Genomic DNA, 16,551 nt, shown 5'->3' on the forward strand with positions numbered 1-16,551 from the left:
GAGGCCTTAGAGTGGAGGGGGTGGTATCCTGAGAGTCGTGTGTGAGGCGTGGAATAAGTCAGATGCCGCATCTGAGAGAGCCCCAGAGCGTCCTCCTGAATCCTGGGCCCTTCACGGGAGAGGCTCCCGGTCGGCTCTGGTTTGCCTTCCTCGTCCAGTCCTAGCACCCTGCTCACTGAGGAATCTCTCACCCTGGTCCCCTTAGGCAGCCCAGCAAATCATTGAGCTTCAGGAGGCTGCTCAGATTAACGCAGGCTTGCAGCCCACCAACCTGGGGAGGAACAACAGCCTGCACGACATGAAGACGGTGGTGAAGACGTGGCGGAACCGGCTGCCCATCGTGTCGGATGACCTGTCCCACTGGAGCAGCGTGTTCATGTGGCGGCAGCACCATTACCAGGGTAAACCCGCCTGGTCCGGCATGCCTCCACCATGTAATTTTCCAGACACCCACTGTTCTGGTTTCATGTCTTGTTTGTGTTTTTCTGTTCTTTTTTTGTTTGTTTTTTCTTTTACCAAATCTTCTGTTTCTTGGCAGGTGTGGTAGAGGTGGTTGGTATGACGAGGGTAAAGATGAAGGTGGTGAAGGAGGGGAAGAATTTCCCTCCCCGTTCCCTTTCTCCACCCAGGACTGACTTGCCGCCAAACAACTGCCTGTCGGCACCAGGGGTGTGGACCACTGGGATCAGAGCTCTGGGTCGTGGCCCTTTTGTTCTGAAGCCACACACCCTCCGCCGCCACTCCCAAGACCTGCTCTCTGGGGGCCGTGTGGAGCCTTGCTCAGCTTCCCTGGGCCCCTCTGCTCCTTTCCCTAGACCTGCCAGGCCTCTTTTTGTCCAGAGCAGCCTTAGCCAAGAGGGTAACTCAACTGAGGAGTTAGTGCTTCTTAGGTCATCCTTTTGATGCAGAATGTGAAGAAGAGTAATCCGGGTTGATCACAGAGCTTCCCATTTTCATTAAGCCACCCTGTGTTTGTTTTTCATTTTTTATTTAAGCCTTAAACTGAGAAATGTCTGACATGGACTGAAATGTCACTTGTTTCCTCTCCAGCTATTGTAACTGCATATGAAAACAGTTCTCAGCACGACCCAAGTTCAAACAATGCTATGCTTGGCGTTCACGCGTCGGCTTCAGCAATCATCCAATATGGAAAAATTGCCCGGAAGCAGGGCCTGGTCAATGTGGCTCTGGATATATTAAGTCGTATCCACACCATTCCAACCGTCCCTATCGTGGATTGCTTCCAGAAGATTCGGCAGCAGGTCAAGTGCTACCTCCAGCTGGCAGGCGTCATGGGCAAGAACGAGTGTATGCAGGTATGGTGCCGGGTGGACCCAGTGCCTGTCCGTGCCCTGACAGTGAGGGTCCCGGGCCAGCTCCTGGTTCAGATGACAGGGAAAGGGACTGGACCTCTACAGGACTCCTTGGTCCCAGGGAGCAGTTCTGCCAGAACGAGAAAGGGACAGGAAACCACTTGAGTATTTGAATTATATGCCACGGTCTCTAATCCTGCCATATACTTGGGTAATGTAGTTATAGAATTAAACTAAAAATTGCAGGACTGCGAGGGTATATGGTAGATTTGGGCTATGTTCAGAGGGGTATTAATAAAAAACAATGAAACTGACAAGATATCTAAAGCTTTGGAAAAACTGATACCGTTAAGGTGTCTAGAACTGAATTTGTGTTTAGTGATTCAGTTTAAATACTCCTTGTCAGTCAACAAATATTCGAGGTAGGCAAGCCTCATCAGTTTAAAATATATTTGTCAGTGACCTTTAGGACTTAACCGCCTGGATCAATATTTTAATGAGGTTTTCAGTGATTGTCTAGCAAGTTCAAGAACCTTTCTGTTTTTACAAACAGGGCCTTGAAGTTATTGAATCTACAAACTTAAAATACTTCACAAAAGAGATGACGGCTGAATTTTATGCACTGAAGGGGATGTTCTTGGCTCAGATTAACAAGTATGTATGTTATATAGGTGGCACGTGAGAGAAAGACTCATCAGATTATTTAAATAGTTGTTTGTAACTTAAAAGCAATGTGAAGATGAAGCTAGAGATTGACATGAGTCGGCGTCAGTCAGTCGTCAGAGATGGTGTTTCAGATTTTGTATCTAGGAAAGTAGTAACTTGCGAAAGGATCAGAAAGCTGGCTGGAGTGTGCGCTTTTTAACCATGAGTCGCTTGACCGTGGAACCGCCGATAACAGCTTCACTGCCCCATTTTGTCAGCGTGCCTTCTTGGGGACAGAGTTGATTCCTTTTATGAAGATGATTCTTGCTTCAGAGGAAGGGTCAGTCAGCTGGAAAAGTGTGGTGGGTCCTCAAAAAACTATAAGTGAAGAATTATGTCCCAGCAATTCCACTCCTAGGTATTTATGCAAAAGAGTTGAAAACAGGAACTCAAGCAGATAGTCGTTCATGAAGGTTCATAGAGCTCTGTTTACAGTAGCAGAATATTGAAACTACTCAAATGACTGGATAAGTAAAATGTGTGTGCAAATAGTAGAATGTTATTCAGCAGGAAAAAGAATGAAGTGGCATTTTTTTTAATATGTCGCTGTGCTTAGTCGCTCAGTCGTGTCCGACCCTTTGAGACCCCGTGGGCTGCAGCCCGCCAGGCTCCTCTGTCCGTGGGGATTCTCCAGGCAAGAACGCTGGACTGGATTGCCATGCCCTCCTCCAGGGGATCTTCCCAACCCAGGGATTGAACCCAGGTCTCTGGCACTGCAGGCGGAATCTTTATCATCTGAGCCACCAGGAAATAAATTTTATTTGCTAGTAAGAATTAAGTCTTTTTTAACAGGAAGTGACCCCTCAGATGACCTGAAAATCCCATGCTCCGTCACTAGCAGAGTGGGCCAGGCTTTCTGTGATGAGCAGGTTCTGTGGTGGAGAACACTGATGAGTTCCCTTCTAAAACCTTTGACCCAGGAATTCAGCCGTGGCTCACATGTGGACAAACACGAGTTTTATAATGGAAGCTCAAGCACAGAATGATAAAAAATACAACCATGATTTTTAAAACTACAGGATATTCCATTTCGAAGATGCTATAGCTAGGGCAGTCTGAATTTTTTCTTATCTGTTGAAACTATTGTTATATGAAAATTAGTACAAATAAGGCTGGTAAATCTGAATTCAAATAGCAGATCTATGACATTTTTATTTCATGCTTTGAAAATGTTACCTTCATTAGAAGTGTGTTTAATATTTCTTCTTTCCGCGTTTATAAATTCCCTGTTAAGTTTTACCTAAGCCAGTCTGATGCTTAAATGATCTTAAATGTCAACGATATTAAATATATAGCTGGCTTTTTTTTAAACGATTAAAGCTTTACACCTCTTCATTTTGGGTTTCCCTGGTGGGTCAGATGGTAAAGAATCTGCCTGCAATGCAGGAGACCCAGGCTCGATCCCTGGGTTGGGAAGATCCCCTTGAGGAGGAAATGGCTACCCACTCTAGTATTCTTGCCCAGAGAATTCTATGGACAGAGGAGCCTGGCGGGCTACAGTCCATGGGGTTACAAAAAGTTGGACACAACTGAGTGACTTAACACGCACGCATTCCCTTTCATTTAATTATGAAATCAAGTCTCTGCAGTTCTCCTACATACCTCTCAAACATATCCACCCCAAACGCACTTGGGATTGCCTCAGTTCAAGCCTCCTAACTGTCTCCCAATTTCTTCTCTCTCCCACACACTCTCAGCATGGTCACGAAGTGGTCAGAGGTGTGTTTCAGAAGGATCACCCCACTCTTCCGCTCAAAACCCTGCCCTGGCCTCACGCTTGTGAGCACGGTGGCCCTCGGTGATCTGGCGCACACCCACCTCTCCTGCACGTCTCTCGTCCCAGTGTTCCACACTAGACTAACCGGCTGTGAGAACTCTCTGCAGGACTCCTCCCAGCTCCCCTTTCTCCAGGACTATCCTTTCATACTGAGTTCCAGTGAACTCCATCATCCTTCACAACCCAGCTCAAACATGACTTCTTCCCTAAGGCCTTCTTAAGCTTGTCCAACTCCAAAATTAATCACTCCCTCTTCTAAATCTTGTAGCATACCTTTTACGTACCACTTGTATTATAACTGTTCATTTCTATGCTTGCCCTTTCTATATCACTGTAAACGTTTTGAAACCATGAAAGCAGTTTTGTGTTTGTTAAACCAAATTGTCTTTGCTTTAAAAATCTGAGTAATTGGGATGTTTCCAGGGTGATCCTGGAGAAGGCAATGGCACCCTACTCCAGTACTCTTGCCTGGAGAATCCCAGGGACAGAGGAGCCTGGTGGGCTGCAGTCCATGGGGTTGCACAGAGTCGGACACGACTGAGCGACTTCACTTTCACTTTTCACTTTCCTGCATTGGAGAAGGAAATGGCAACCCACTCCAATGTCCTTGCCTGGAGAATCCCAAGGACAGGGGAGCCTGGTGGGCTGCCATTATGGGGTCACACAGAGTCGGACACGACTGAAGCGACTTTAGCAGCAGCAGCAGCAGGACAATCCACAGTGGCCGAGATGCTGCTGCTTCTCCATAGCAGACATAAACCTCGTGTTTCTTTAATCACAGGGATCACCAGACCCTCTTGGATTAGCATACATAACACAGCTCTTAATACAGGTTGAGTATTTCTGACTTTGTGCAAGATATGTGCGTTATGTTCTATTTTAAACCTTTTGGCAGGGGTGGTTGTTGTTCAGTTGCAAAGTCATGTCTGACTCTTTCGTGACCTCATGAGCCGTAGCCCGTCAGGCTCCTCTGTCCGTGGGATTTCCCAAGCAAGGATACTGGAGTGGGCTGCCATCTCCTTCTCCAGGGAATGAAGTGTTGACATGAACGTCAGCATGGATGAACCTCAGAAACACTTGAGGCTGATTGAAAGAGTCTAGACACAAAAAATCACTGTCTGTGGCTCCACTAATGTGAGATGTGCAGAGTGGTCAGTCCATAGAGACAGAGAAGCAGTAACTCCGTAGGTGGTCAGCGGGGGCTGGGGGCAGTGGGGAGTGGCTCGGGGTTTCCTTGGGGGTGATGACAATGTTCACAGCCTCCGTAGAGGTGGTGGTCACACAGCATTTTAAATGTACCAACTGCCACAGAATTAGTCACTTTAAAACCGTTGGTTTTATATTCCGTGGAGTTCACCGTCTCGATTTGTGTCCTGCCAGGTCTGAGGAAGCGAACAAAGCGTTCTCTGCGGCCGTGCAGATGCACGACGTGCTGGTGAAAGCCTGGGCCATGTGGGGCGACTACCTGGAGAACATCTTCGTCAAGGAGCGGCAGCTGCATCTCGGAGTGTCCGCCATCACCTGCTACCTGCACGCCTGCCGGCACCAGAATGAGAGCAAGTCGAGGAAGTACTTGGCCAAGGTGAGGCCGGAAGAACTCTTTGACCAGAGACCTTCCTGGGAACCTTTACGTTTGGATGGAAGTTCAGCGGCCTGCTGGTCTGTGCTGGACATGAGGCAGTACACAGGGTCTGTAGGTTCTATTTAAAGCTGAAAAGTGGAGGCCTGGACGTTCCTGGGGTCAGAGGACTTCTCAGCGGCAAAACCGAGCCTGGAGTGTGGGTGGGTCTTAGGACTCAGGTCCGGTGTGGCTGTGGACCTCACACTGGACGGGGATTCCTGCAGGCTGCGAGGGCTCTGCCAGGAGCACGCCCTGCTGCACACCTCAGACTCTGACCTCCCACCCGCAGGGACTGGGCACCCAGGCCGGAGCCGCTCAGCTCTGGTCACAGGTGACGCTGAGTCCCCTGGGTTCCTGCAGGGTGAAGTCGTCCCGTGGTACCCCACTGCAGCGCTGGGCACAGGGCTGTATCCACGTGTGCCTAGTGGGTGGCCGCTTGAGCCCAAGCACCCTCTTCAGCATTGCACCCTCTTGGCTTCCCCAGGAAACACATCCGTACAACCCAGAATCCATTCTTGCAGATAACTTAAGAATAGGTTGTCCCACTTATTTTGTCCAGTAAAGGTTAGGAGTTTTTAGAACTCCTTGATTTAATGTCAGAATTTGGATTGAACATCCAAGTAGTGAAAGCCGACTGCAGACACAGACTGACCGGAGTAACACCCAGCGGCCGCCTCACTGCCCAACTGCGGGTGTGCTTTCCTGTGGATGGCATCGTTTCAGATGTCTCCTGACACCAGACTGCCAGCGGGGGGCGGCCTCGCGCTGGGGTGGTGGTGGTCATCTGAGATCTGAGCAGAAGCCCATTTTGTTCTGGGGAGATTGCAAGTGTGGATAACAGGCTGGAGCCCCTGGGGGTCCACGCTGACCACCGCCAGCCAGCTGACTGGATCAGTTAGTAGTTGGCATTAAAGCTAAGTCTTGATGAAAACTGTATTTAAATTCTCAGCGTTATTTATCTGTAAGATTTATAGTGCAGTTTCGTCATACTGTTGGGCCTTTTGTCCATGTTTCCCACGGTGCCAGGAAAGGTGCTGTGTGTGGTGGGTCCATGTTGGGGGGCATCCCCTGACCGGAGCCGGAGCCTTGGCTTCAGCTGCCTTCTGTCTTAGGTGCTGTGGCTTCTGAGTTTTGACGATGACAAGAACACCCTGGCAGATGCCGTGGACAAGTACTGCATCGGCGTGCCGCCCATCCAGTGGCTGGCCTGGATCCCGCAGCTGCTCACCTGTCTGGTCGGCTCTGAGGGAAAGCTGCTTTTGAACCTGATTAGCCAGGTGGGAACTGCGAGGCCTTTTGGGTCACAAAAAGTGTTTTCCTTTCACATCCTTTTTTCCAAGAAAGAAAATGTGCATGCTCCGAGTTGTGAAACTCAGTCAGATGGACGGGCAGGTGTACACAGTTAGCCGTAAGTTGATATCAAGCACGAGTGAAGGCAGCTGAGCACAGCGGGATTGGCAGGCGGTGATCTGCTGGACTTACAGCGCCGAGATGCTAACTGCTTCCTTTACACACGTTGCCGCGTAAGACACACGTAAAGTAGGCCTTCTGTTAAAACGCAGGGTCCCTGGCAGACACTCAGGTCACTGACCGAGCGCGGGGGTGCGGCCAGTGCTCAGAGCTGACTCCCATCGTGGGCTGGACCAGGCGCTCTGAGCCCCAGGAGAGAGCTCGGCGGGCTGTGGGGCCTGTTGCTCTGGGTCCAGCTGTCCGGCTGCGGCTGTTGAGTGCGGACAGCCGTGTGCGCTGAGGCAGGCTGGGGGGACTGGGCCTGTAGAAGGGCTGTCGTGACTCGTGTTTGAGGTCAGCTCCAGATCGTCCTCCTGTGGAAAGGCCTAGAGGTGGGGGAGTGCCCGGAACAGGGGGCATGTGGATACGGTTTGGTCTGGGATTAGTGCCTTCGATGGCGCTTTGTTGTATAACATTACGGAGTCCTGTGTGTAACCTTTCACACGTGAACCTGTAACCAAGCCCCTGGGGCATGCTGCTTGCTCATCGGTCACGTACAGCATCCACACGGCACCCAGAAGTGCTTTCATTTCTCCTTGAGCGCTTGCAGCGTGTTCCTGGGTACCGATACTTCACTTGGAGTTGTATTTGGTATCATGATTCACTGGACGTCTCTTAACATAACATTAGCTAGCCGCCTGTGGCCAGGCTGGGTAATGTCTGCTCAGCCCTTCCAAAGGAGCCGTAGAGCTCTAGTTGACCAAAACTGGCATTTCTTACCTACAAGAAAAAGGCCAGTCCCCTGCGTCCTACAGTTACGCAGAGTGAAGTGACTCGCTTGGGAGCCTCGTTGTCAGCCCGCTCTCTGTTCTGGTGAAGGAAGACTGCTGTCCTTTTCTGTTCTCTGTCATTAGCCTGAGACGCAGGCACTTGAGTGTCTGTCATCCTCAGGTTCGATCAGATGACAGTGAGGTTGCTCTGCCAGGAAGTCTTGGGTGGGCGAGACTGATAGAATACACCAGGCTGCTCTTTCGTGGGTCTTTAAGGCTAAACTGGACACTGGACTTGCTATTCAGTATGGCCTCTTGTGTGTACTAAGTCAGTGGTGCTGGACAGGTGCGGGCCACTTCCCACTCACGGCTGACTCTCTCTGAGCAGGTGGGACGCGTGTACCCCCAGGCTGTATACTTCCCCATCCGGACCCTGTACCTGACCCTGAAGATCGAGCAGCGGGAGCGCTACAAGAGCGGTACGTCTCCGTGGGCAGCGGCCAGGCCACAGGGCTGGGTCCCCGGGGCGTCCGGGTCCCACAGTGACCAGCACACACCCACCGGCAGCTCCCCTCCAGCCCACGGGCCCGTCTTGTGTTCAGACGCTGGGAGGACGCCGGGGTGGGAAGACAAAACCTGACCTCCCGTGAGGTCGCTGGTTCCGTTCCCATAGTGTGACAAGGTGTTGATCTACCCCAGTGATTCCATCCATAAGTAGGAAGAAAATGTGTGAAACCCAGGTGGCTCAGCGGGAAAGAATCTGCCTGCCAAGACACGAGCCGTGGGTTCGATCCCTGGGTCGGGAAGATGCCCTGGAGGAGGAAATGGCAACCCACTCCAGTATCCTTGCCTGGGAAATCCCACGGACAGAGGAGCCTGGCTACATACAGTCCGTGGGGTTGCAAAGAGTGGACACAACTGAGTGACCAAACAAAACAAAAGTTGAACTTAACTCAGTAGTTATAAATGCTTTCTGATAGACAGTATGACTGTCACTTACTGTGTTACAAGGGATAATACCTTCAGCTGTCAGAAGAATCCACATAGAAATAGTCTTACCTGGGACTTCCCTGGTGGTCCAGAGGTTAGGACTTCGAGCTCCCAATGCAGGGGTCATGGGTTCAGTCCCTGGCCAGGGAACTAAGATCCCATTTCCACACGATGTATCCTAAAGAAAAAGAAAAAAAACAAATTAGTCTTAACCAAATGTAAAACCTTATTCAAAATAGAAGTTTTTAATGTGTAATGATTACCATGGTACATAGAGAAATAGCCTACTTACAGGTTTCAGTTACGCGGTAGGCATGGTGCTCTGTAAACAATTAAAGCACCGCTTGCGTCTGCGTCTTTAATACGTAGACACGCTCACTGCGAGGCCAGAGCCTTTCCAGGAAGGTGACTCCCTCCTCCCAACGGTGGTGGCAGCACCCAGTCCTGTGCGGGGTGGGTCTTCGCACCAACCTCCTGGCTGTCTAGGTAGATTTGAACTGGGGTCAATTGAAAGTTAAGGGTTTTTGTTCTAAGGGAGCTGAAGCTTTGAAAAATGAGCATCAGGGGTTCTATAACATTTCTTACGTAGCAAGTGGCTTTGTTTTTAATGTCATTTTATACCTGTGGTTTGGCTCTCCTAGATGAAAGCATGTAGGCTGACTTGTTCACACTTCTAGATTCTCAGAGCTGTAATACAAAGAATGAATTGTGAAATATTTTGCCAGACCTTAAAAAAAAAAAAAGCTCAGACTCCCACTGCAGTTAGAGTCCAGGGAGCCTGCGCCCCCCACCTGGACCCCAGTCACACGCCCACCTCGTGCCCTCACCCGTGCGCCTTCTGCTTGCACCGCACCCCGGGACAGGGCGCCTGCCTTGCACCCCCGGGAAGCCCCGGGGTGTGTCCCGCGCCGGCAGGAACCAGCGTTCCTTTGGCCGGGGGGTCCTCGGAGCGCCGACCCTCCCATCGGGCAGTTCGGCGCTGACATTGGCGTTGTGTGTGTTGCTCTCAGATTCTGGACAGCAGCAGCCAAGTTCAGTGGGTAACCAGTCCCATTCTGCATCAGATCCAGGGCCCATAAGAGCCACGGCCCCCATGTGGCGCTGCAGCCGTATCATGCACATGCAGCGGGAGCTGCACCCGACGCTGCTGTCTTCCCTGGAAGGCATCGTCGACCAGATGGTCTGGTTCCGGGAGAACTGGCACGAGGAGGTATGCGGCGGGGCGCTGTGCGCCACGGAGGGCGTGGGTCTGGGTACCCGCGTGGCCGCGGCCTGTCCGCACGAGCTCCCCGCTCGTGCGCGTCTGTGGGTGGACTGGCTGACGGAGCCACAGAGGCCTCACGTCTGCACCCTGGTGCTGTCGTCACCGCCAAAGCAGAAGACTTCCAGCGAAGACGACGTCGAGGAAGCCCCTGCTGCCCTTAAAGCGCGCCTTCTGTCCGCTTGTTTGGACCTAACCGCTCAAATCCCGCCACTGGCAGGGAGCAGCGGGATGTGGGCAGATCATCTCGTGGGCCGTCATCTCCAGGGGCCGGAGCTGGTTCTCAGGCCGCCACCTCGGTGGTGGTGATAAACAGTCAGCGTTTGTTGTCTGGCTGGCCACGAGGCCCCCTTGCTAGTGCTGTGATACTCTGTGCACAGTACACGGACATGATCTGAAATAGGCTTTCCCTTGACGCCTCAACAGAAGGGCGTGTGTGCGATGCAAAGGGTGGGGTTGTGGGTCTTTTTCTTTTGTTAACGTTCGGGACAGCTGTTCCTTGCTGTTGAGAACGCAGCCCCTGGCGTGAGCGTCCGGGGCGCCCCCCGCCCTGGTTCTGCACACTCGGGCGCCCCGAGAGCTTTGTCAGTGGATGGGGGGCAGCTTGCTCGAGCGCAGAGCTCTGTTGGGCGAGCCCCCCGTGTCTCTGTCCCCAGGTCCTCAGGCAGCTCCAGCAGGGCCTGGCCAAGTGCTACTCTGTGGCGTTTGAGAAGAGCGGAGCGGTGTCAGACGCCAAGATCACGCCCCACACCCTCAACTTCGTCAAGAAGCTGGTGAGCACGTTCGGGGTGGGCCTGGAGAACGTGTCCAACGTCTCCACCATGTTCTCCAGCGCAGCCTCCGAGTCCCTGGCACGGCGGGCCCAGGCCACTGCCCAGGACCCCGTCTTCCAGAAGCTGAAGGGCCAGTTCACCACTGGTGAGTCCCAGCCCAGGAGGCGGCCCCTCACCTTTCTCCTCGGTCCTACCCGTCCCGGTTAACCGCCGCTGTTGGTTTTCTGGAACGCAGCACCAGGCAGGCGGGTTAGACTGTAAGGAAACAGGACCCTCCCCTGCCCCCGGGACCGCACAGCTTTCCCTCCAGGGAAAAATCAAAGACTCGGAGCCCAGTAGACACAGGGTTTTAGGACGCAGTCCCTCCGCCTGCCAGGTTTTTGTGGGAAGACTGGACAGGGTCAGGTGAGGCAGTAAGACCCGAAGGTGCGGGCCCCAAGGTGACAGGCAGGGATCCCCCGGTGGTGGTTCTGGTGCAAGAGGACGGGGAGGGAGCGCTCGCGTTCCCTGGACCCGCGGGAGCACGACTCTGGCCCCCCTCTGTGTGGCCTGAGGCCGATGGCTGCTGTCCCTCAGCCCAAGTCCCCGTCAGGGACCCGAGTCCCCCGGGTGCACGCAGGCCAGGCCGCGCCCCCCAGAGCTGGAGCGCATGTGGTCTCCCCTCACAGGAAAAGGAGGCATCTGAGATGGAAGTTTGGGGAAGCCATCATATACTACTGAAGAGAAGTGATACTTAGTGTATCTGTATCTAAGACCAAACGCAGTCTGAAATAGAGCATTAGGAGTGGAACACATCCGGGTTCTGACATGAGAGAATGACAAGCACTGAAACGTGGAAGGAGGCCAGCCTTGAGGCGCTGACCCACCGCCAGCTGCAGCGGTGTCGGGTGCCTGCATCGAGCCCCTCTGGCCACGTGCCCCGGGGCGGACTGACCCTGTGTCCACGCTGGGTTCTGGTCTGGAAAGCGCAGGGAGTTGCCCCTCTTCCCACAGCAGCATCGCAGCCCTGGCTCCAGCTCCACGTCTGTGAGCGGGGGGAAGGCAGCTCCGAAGAGTCAGTCGTGAGATGAAAGACTGACCCACGTGCAGACGCTGTGCCCGAGCACTGACGGCTGCTTTGTGGCAACAGCCCCAAACGCGAGTCCCCCAGATGCCCCTCCAAGGAGAAGAGATGCACAGGGTGTGGTCTTCCACACTCATAAAGCAGATGAAGGGGAATCAACTGACACACGGCAACGTGGATGGACTTCGGAGAAACGTGCCGAATGCGGAAAGCCCCTCTCAGAAGGATTCCTGCCGCGCGCTTCTGAACTTGAAGCCCTTGTGAGGTCACGATGGAGAACAAACCAGCAGTGGCCAGGCGTCGGGTGTGGGGGAGGCGGGCATGGATCAGAGCTGGTGGACGGGGGCCTCCTGGATACAGTGCTGGGTTACACAGCGCCCCCCACACGTCTCACGGACACACGCGCACAGGTCACGCGTCTGAAGCCGCCCCGTGGGTCGTGCCAGTGCCTTGGTTTGGGGAAGGGGTGTGTGGCCCTCCCTGTACGTTTCTTGGCGCTCCTGTGAATATTTATTTCAAGATGAAAGTTAACAACAAACAGAAACCCGTTCCCTGAAGATCGGGCCTGGCCTTGATAACAGCTTCCTGCCCCCGAGTCGCGACGGTGCAGCCCTGTGTCCCGGTGAGCGGAGACCTGCCTCCCCCGTGCTCACCTCGCTTATTCACGGGACCTCACGCACGATGGTGAAGGAAAGCCAGAGAAACGCCGTGAGAAAAACCCCCGAGACAAGTGCATCGACTGTGGTGACACTGATGACACATATACAGTTCAATTCACTCGTGGACGTGACGAGTGGAGTTGTGGGCGCAGCCGTGTGTGATGCCCAGAGCTCTGTGCCGTTTACTCCAGTCGGCGTTTTATGTGCTGTTTATCGGAGTCCTGCCCCTCACAGCGCTTTATTACAGACTAGATAGAAAACGCACCTGCTTCCTCCCTGGGCCGGGCCTCAGCCATAGTTGTGCAGTGAATTGGAAATACCCAGGTGACCGAAAATATTTCTAATCGTATTCTATTTTGCAGATTTTGACTTCAGTGTTCCAGGATCCATGAAGCTTCATAATCTGATTTCCAAACTGAAAAAGTGGATCAAAATCCTGGAGGCTAAAACCAAGCAGCTTCCAAAATTCTTCCTCATTGAAGAGAAGTGCCGATTTCTGAGCAACTTCTCAGCGCAGACGGCTGAGGTGGAGATTCCCGGGGAGTTTCTGATGCCAAAGCCGACACATTACTACATCAAGATCGCTCGGTGAGTGCGCCTGGCTGGCCCGGGGTCACCGACACCTCCCAGTAGATGCCTGGGAGCCCCTCCAGGAAGACCGGTCAGTGGTTCACACTGTGATTGCCTCCCGGGGACGCGGGACTGCCCTCTGATTGGAGTCACTGGGCACCTTTCACGTATCCGGGTGAACCCGTGGGCTCCGTGTCTTGTCTGAGTCAAGCTTGTGTTCGCTCTCAAAGGAACCCTTTCTGAATGCCCGTAGAACTTGATGAAGTAGAGTTTCGCTGTGTTTTGTAAACTCTGAAAGCACGGTATTCAAAACAGAATCGGACGATGGTAAGATTCTTGAGAGCAAAGCGAGTTGCATCTCATTAAACATGTAAAGCGAGCTGGGAAGTGGCAACCCTTAACAGGGTCCTCCAAATCAGACCCTGCTGCTCCCTTCCGCTGTGAGTCCCCGGGGTGCGCGGGCCCCACACCGGCCCGTCGGCAGCGGCTCCTCTGTCCCAGGGGCCCAGGCCCTCCCGCTGCTGGGGTCCCCGGCGTCCTCTGACTGCTGAGGCCGGGCCCTCAGCGCGACTGTTTGAAACCCCAGCTTTGCCTTCTCTTCCTCCACTTTTGTCCTTCCGACGCTGAGGCACCCCCATACCCGGTCCCTGCAAGGCGGGGCGTAGGTAACCGACCACCCCGTCCCGCCGGCTGTCGTCTGGGAAGCTCTGTTCTCAAAGCAGAGGGGTGGAGTGGGTGAGGGGCGTGGGGTCAGTGCCCGTGGTCTTGGCAGGTTCATGCCCCGGGTGGAGATTGTGCAGAAGCACAACACGGCCGCCAGGAGGCTCTACATCCGCGGGCACAACGGCAAGATCTACCCGTACCTGGTCATGAACGACGCCTGCCTGACCGAGTCGCGGCGGGAGGAGCGCGTGCTGCAGCTGCTGCGCCTGCTCAACCCTTGTCTGGAGAAGCGGAAGGAGACCACCAAGAGGCACCTGTTCTTCACAGGTGCGTGCGCCGCCTCCAGGCACGCCTGCCGGGCGCACAGCCCCCTGCAGGACACGTGCCCGACCAGCGCCCGCCTGGAGAAGCAGGCTCGACCGGGCGCGCAGCAGTCTCCACTCGCCCAGGAGCCTGCCCAGGCTCCGGTGACGCCGGCTGAGCAGGGCTTGCTGGTGGCGAGTTCCACACGCAGTTTTTAAGCACAGTCTTTGATCTCTCCTTGGGCTTCCCTGGTGGCTCAGCTGGTAAAGAGTCAGCCTGCAAGGCGGGAGACCCCAGTTCGATCCCTGGGTTGGGAAGATTCCCTGGAGAAGGGAACGGCCACCCACTCCAGTATTCTGGCCTGGAAAATTTCATGGAATGTATAGTTCATGGAGTCGCAAAGAGTCAGACATGACTGAGCAACTTTCACTTTCACTTCTTGATCTGCTCTTGGCACCGCCTGCCGTGTGGGCACCGCCTGAGGTGCCCGCCTGGGAGTCGAGGAGCCCCAGGAAGGCCCCTGACATCCCGTTCAGGCAGCGCCCAGCAGCCTCGGGTGAGGTCTTTACAGAGCCGAGCGGTTGTGGGTGAAGCGTGAACGTGTCACGTGGGCTGGGGACGGGGTGCCTGTGACTCCCCAACCCCGAAGAGATCGGCAGTCACCCTTCACGTTGACTCGGGTTCAGAGCTCGTTGCTGTGTGTGGTGTCTGGTCCTGTTCGGAGCTCTCTGCTGGCTGAGCTGTGATCCAGCCTCTTCTGACCTAAAATCTCTTACCCTGAAGTTCAGATTCCCCCAAAATAAGGGAATTGAGAAATCCGCTCTGCAGAACTCTGTGGGTGTTTCAGCGCACGCGTGACGCGCTCTGCCGGTCGGTCCCTGCCTCACCCGCCGTCTCCCCTCTCTCCTCAGTCCCCCGCGTGGTGGCCGTGTCCCCGCAGATGCGCCTGGTGGAGGACAACCCCTCCTCGCTGTCGCTGGTGGAGATCTACAAGCAGCGCTGCGCCAAGAAGGGCATCGAGCACGACAACCCCATCTCCCGCTACTACGACCGTCTGGCCACGGTGCAGGCGCGCGGGACGCAGGCCAGCCACCAGGTGCGGGCGGGCGGGCGCGGGAGGGGGCCGCGGGCCTCGGCGAAGGGCCATGTTGCAACAGGACAGACGTACGTTTTCATTCAGCTTTGCAGAGGCTGAGTCCTTCTTGCAAAGAAGCTCAGAAATTAGAATTTTAAAGGAACTTCCTGGCAGGTTCATTTGCTTGACCACCCGGGCATAGGGGGTGTGAGGCTCTTTGCCCACCTCCTGGGGATGTTCACAGGTTTGCTGCCAGGCCTCCAGGTCCCGTGCAGTCTCTGTGTGGTGTGTCCTTGCTAAAATCAGAACTTGGGGAAGCGGAAACCTGTCAGGCCAGCTGTTTCTCTTGCCTCGGGTGGAGTCCCAGATGCCCTGGCTGCACCTGCTGGCGGGCCAAGGGTCCCTCCACACCTGCAGGCCCCGCCCTGGGGGCAGCGCGGGCAGGGGGAGCATGGGTGAGGCTTTGTCCAGGGTTCTCTGCATCACCAAGAGGCAGCTCTGTGGCCGGTTCTCCTGCTGCCTCCGTGGTCCTTCCTGTACTCCCTGAGGGTGCCTCCTAGATCTGGGGAGAGACCCCCCTAGGGCTGGAAGCTGCCTCTGTTGTCTAGGGACTGGTCTCTGTTAGTCTGGGTCCTGAAGGGCTTGGTTCAGGAGGACGGAGCCCAGGGGTGCCCATCTCACCCCCGCACCATGCTTGGGGTGGAGGGTCTGGTGTCGGCCCCCACCTTTGTGCGGGCAAAGCAGGTGGGGTTCCTCTGTGCTCAGTGGTCTTCCATGGACCGTGGCAGTTTTGAAGTATTGGTGGGAGGTGAATGGATTGGATTCTCAAGGCTCTGTGTTCCTTGGACTGTGGAAGCCAGTGACCCTTGTCTGCAAACACGTGGCTACATCGGAACCCCCCTCCCGCTTTGTGAAGATGATGCTGAGTGCAGATCTGGCGCAGAGATGGTGCGGGGCCCTCCTGGGCCTGCGGGAGGCGCTCACGTACAGGCAGCCCCACCGCCGGTGTCTCTTCTCAACCTTCCTCCCCTAGTTTGCTTTGTTACTAACTCAGCTCCTTTACCCTTTGCATTTTTTACCACACTGCCTGTAAATTTGCTTATTCTGGACGCATCATGTGAGCAAAGTCATACAACACGTAGTCTTCCGTGCCTGGATCCCTACACAGTGTGTTCTCAAGGTTATCCACTTGGTAGCATATGTCAATACTGTTTCTTTTTATTGCTGATTATTCCCTTGTATGAAGAGACCACGTTTAATTTATCCATTCATTAGTTGGTGGATGTTTATATCTTTTGACTGTTAGGATTAATACTGCTGTGAACATGCACGTATAGGGTTTTATGTGGATCTGTGTTCTCATTTCCCTTGGCTATATACCAAGTAGAATCACTGGGTTATATGGTAACTCTTACGTTTAACGTTTTGATGGACCCACAGACCATTTTCCAAAGTGACCACAATGTATGAGAGTTTTGATTTCTCCGCGTTCTTGCCAGCACCTAGTATTGTCTGCCTTTCTGACTGCAGCCACCCTAGTGGGTGTGAAGGGCCAGTTT

The 16,551-nt window shown here is 54.1% G+C and overlaps 1 protein-coding gene across 4 annotated transcripts in view; it reads left to right on the forward strand.

Moving 5' to 3' along the window:
* The window catches only part of TRRAP (transformation/transcription domain associated protein), a 92,044-nt gene that overhangs the window by 71,930 nt on the left and 3,563 nt on the right, over positions 1-16,551 (forward strand). For 2 of the 4 annotated variants that reach the window (XM_081555720.1, XM_081555723.1), the window contains 11 exons: positions 206-401; positions 1,051-1,316; positions 1,867-1,967; positions 5,176-5,377; positions 6,529-6,693; positions 8,024-8,114; positions 9,636-9,835; positions 10,543-10,804; positions 12,744-12,969; positions 13,724-13,941; positions 14,829-15,013. In XM_081555720.1, coding sequence (XP_081411846.1) covers positions 206-401; positions 1,051-1,316; positions 1,867-1,967; positions 5,176-5,377; positions 6,529-6,693; positions 8,024-8,114; positions 9,636-9,835; positions 10,543-10,804; positions 12,744-12,969; positions 13,724-13,941; positions 14,829-15,013 — 2,112 coding nt within the window. Of the gene's footprint in view, positions 1-205; positions 435-1,050; positions 1,317-1,866; positions 1,968-5,175; positions 5,378-6,528; positions 6,694-8,023; positions 8,115-9,635; positions 9,836-10,542; positions 10,805-12,743; positions 12,970-13,723; positions 13,942-14,828; positions 15,014-16,551 lie in introns of all 4 variants that reach the window. The other 2 variants (XM_081555721.1, XM_081555724.1) reach the window with 2 other exon arrangements.

Source organism: Giraffa tippelskirchi, chromosome 13 (genome assembly GCF_054371585.1).
Source record: "Giraffa tippelskirchi isolate mGirTip1 chromosome 13, T2T-mGirTip1v1.2.pri, whole genome shotgun sequence".
Lineage (NCBI taxonomy): Eukaryota > Metazoa > Chordata > Mammalia > Artiodactyla > Giraffidae > Giraffa > Giraffa tippelskirchi.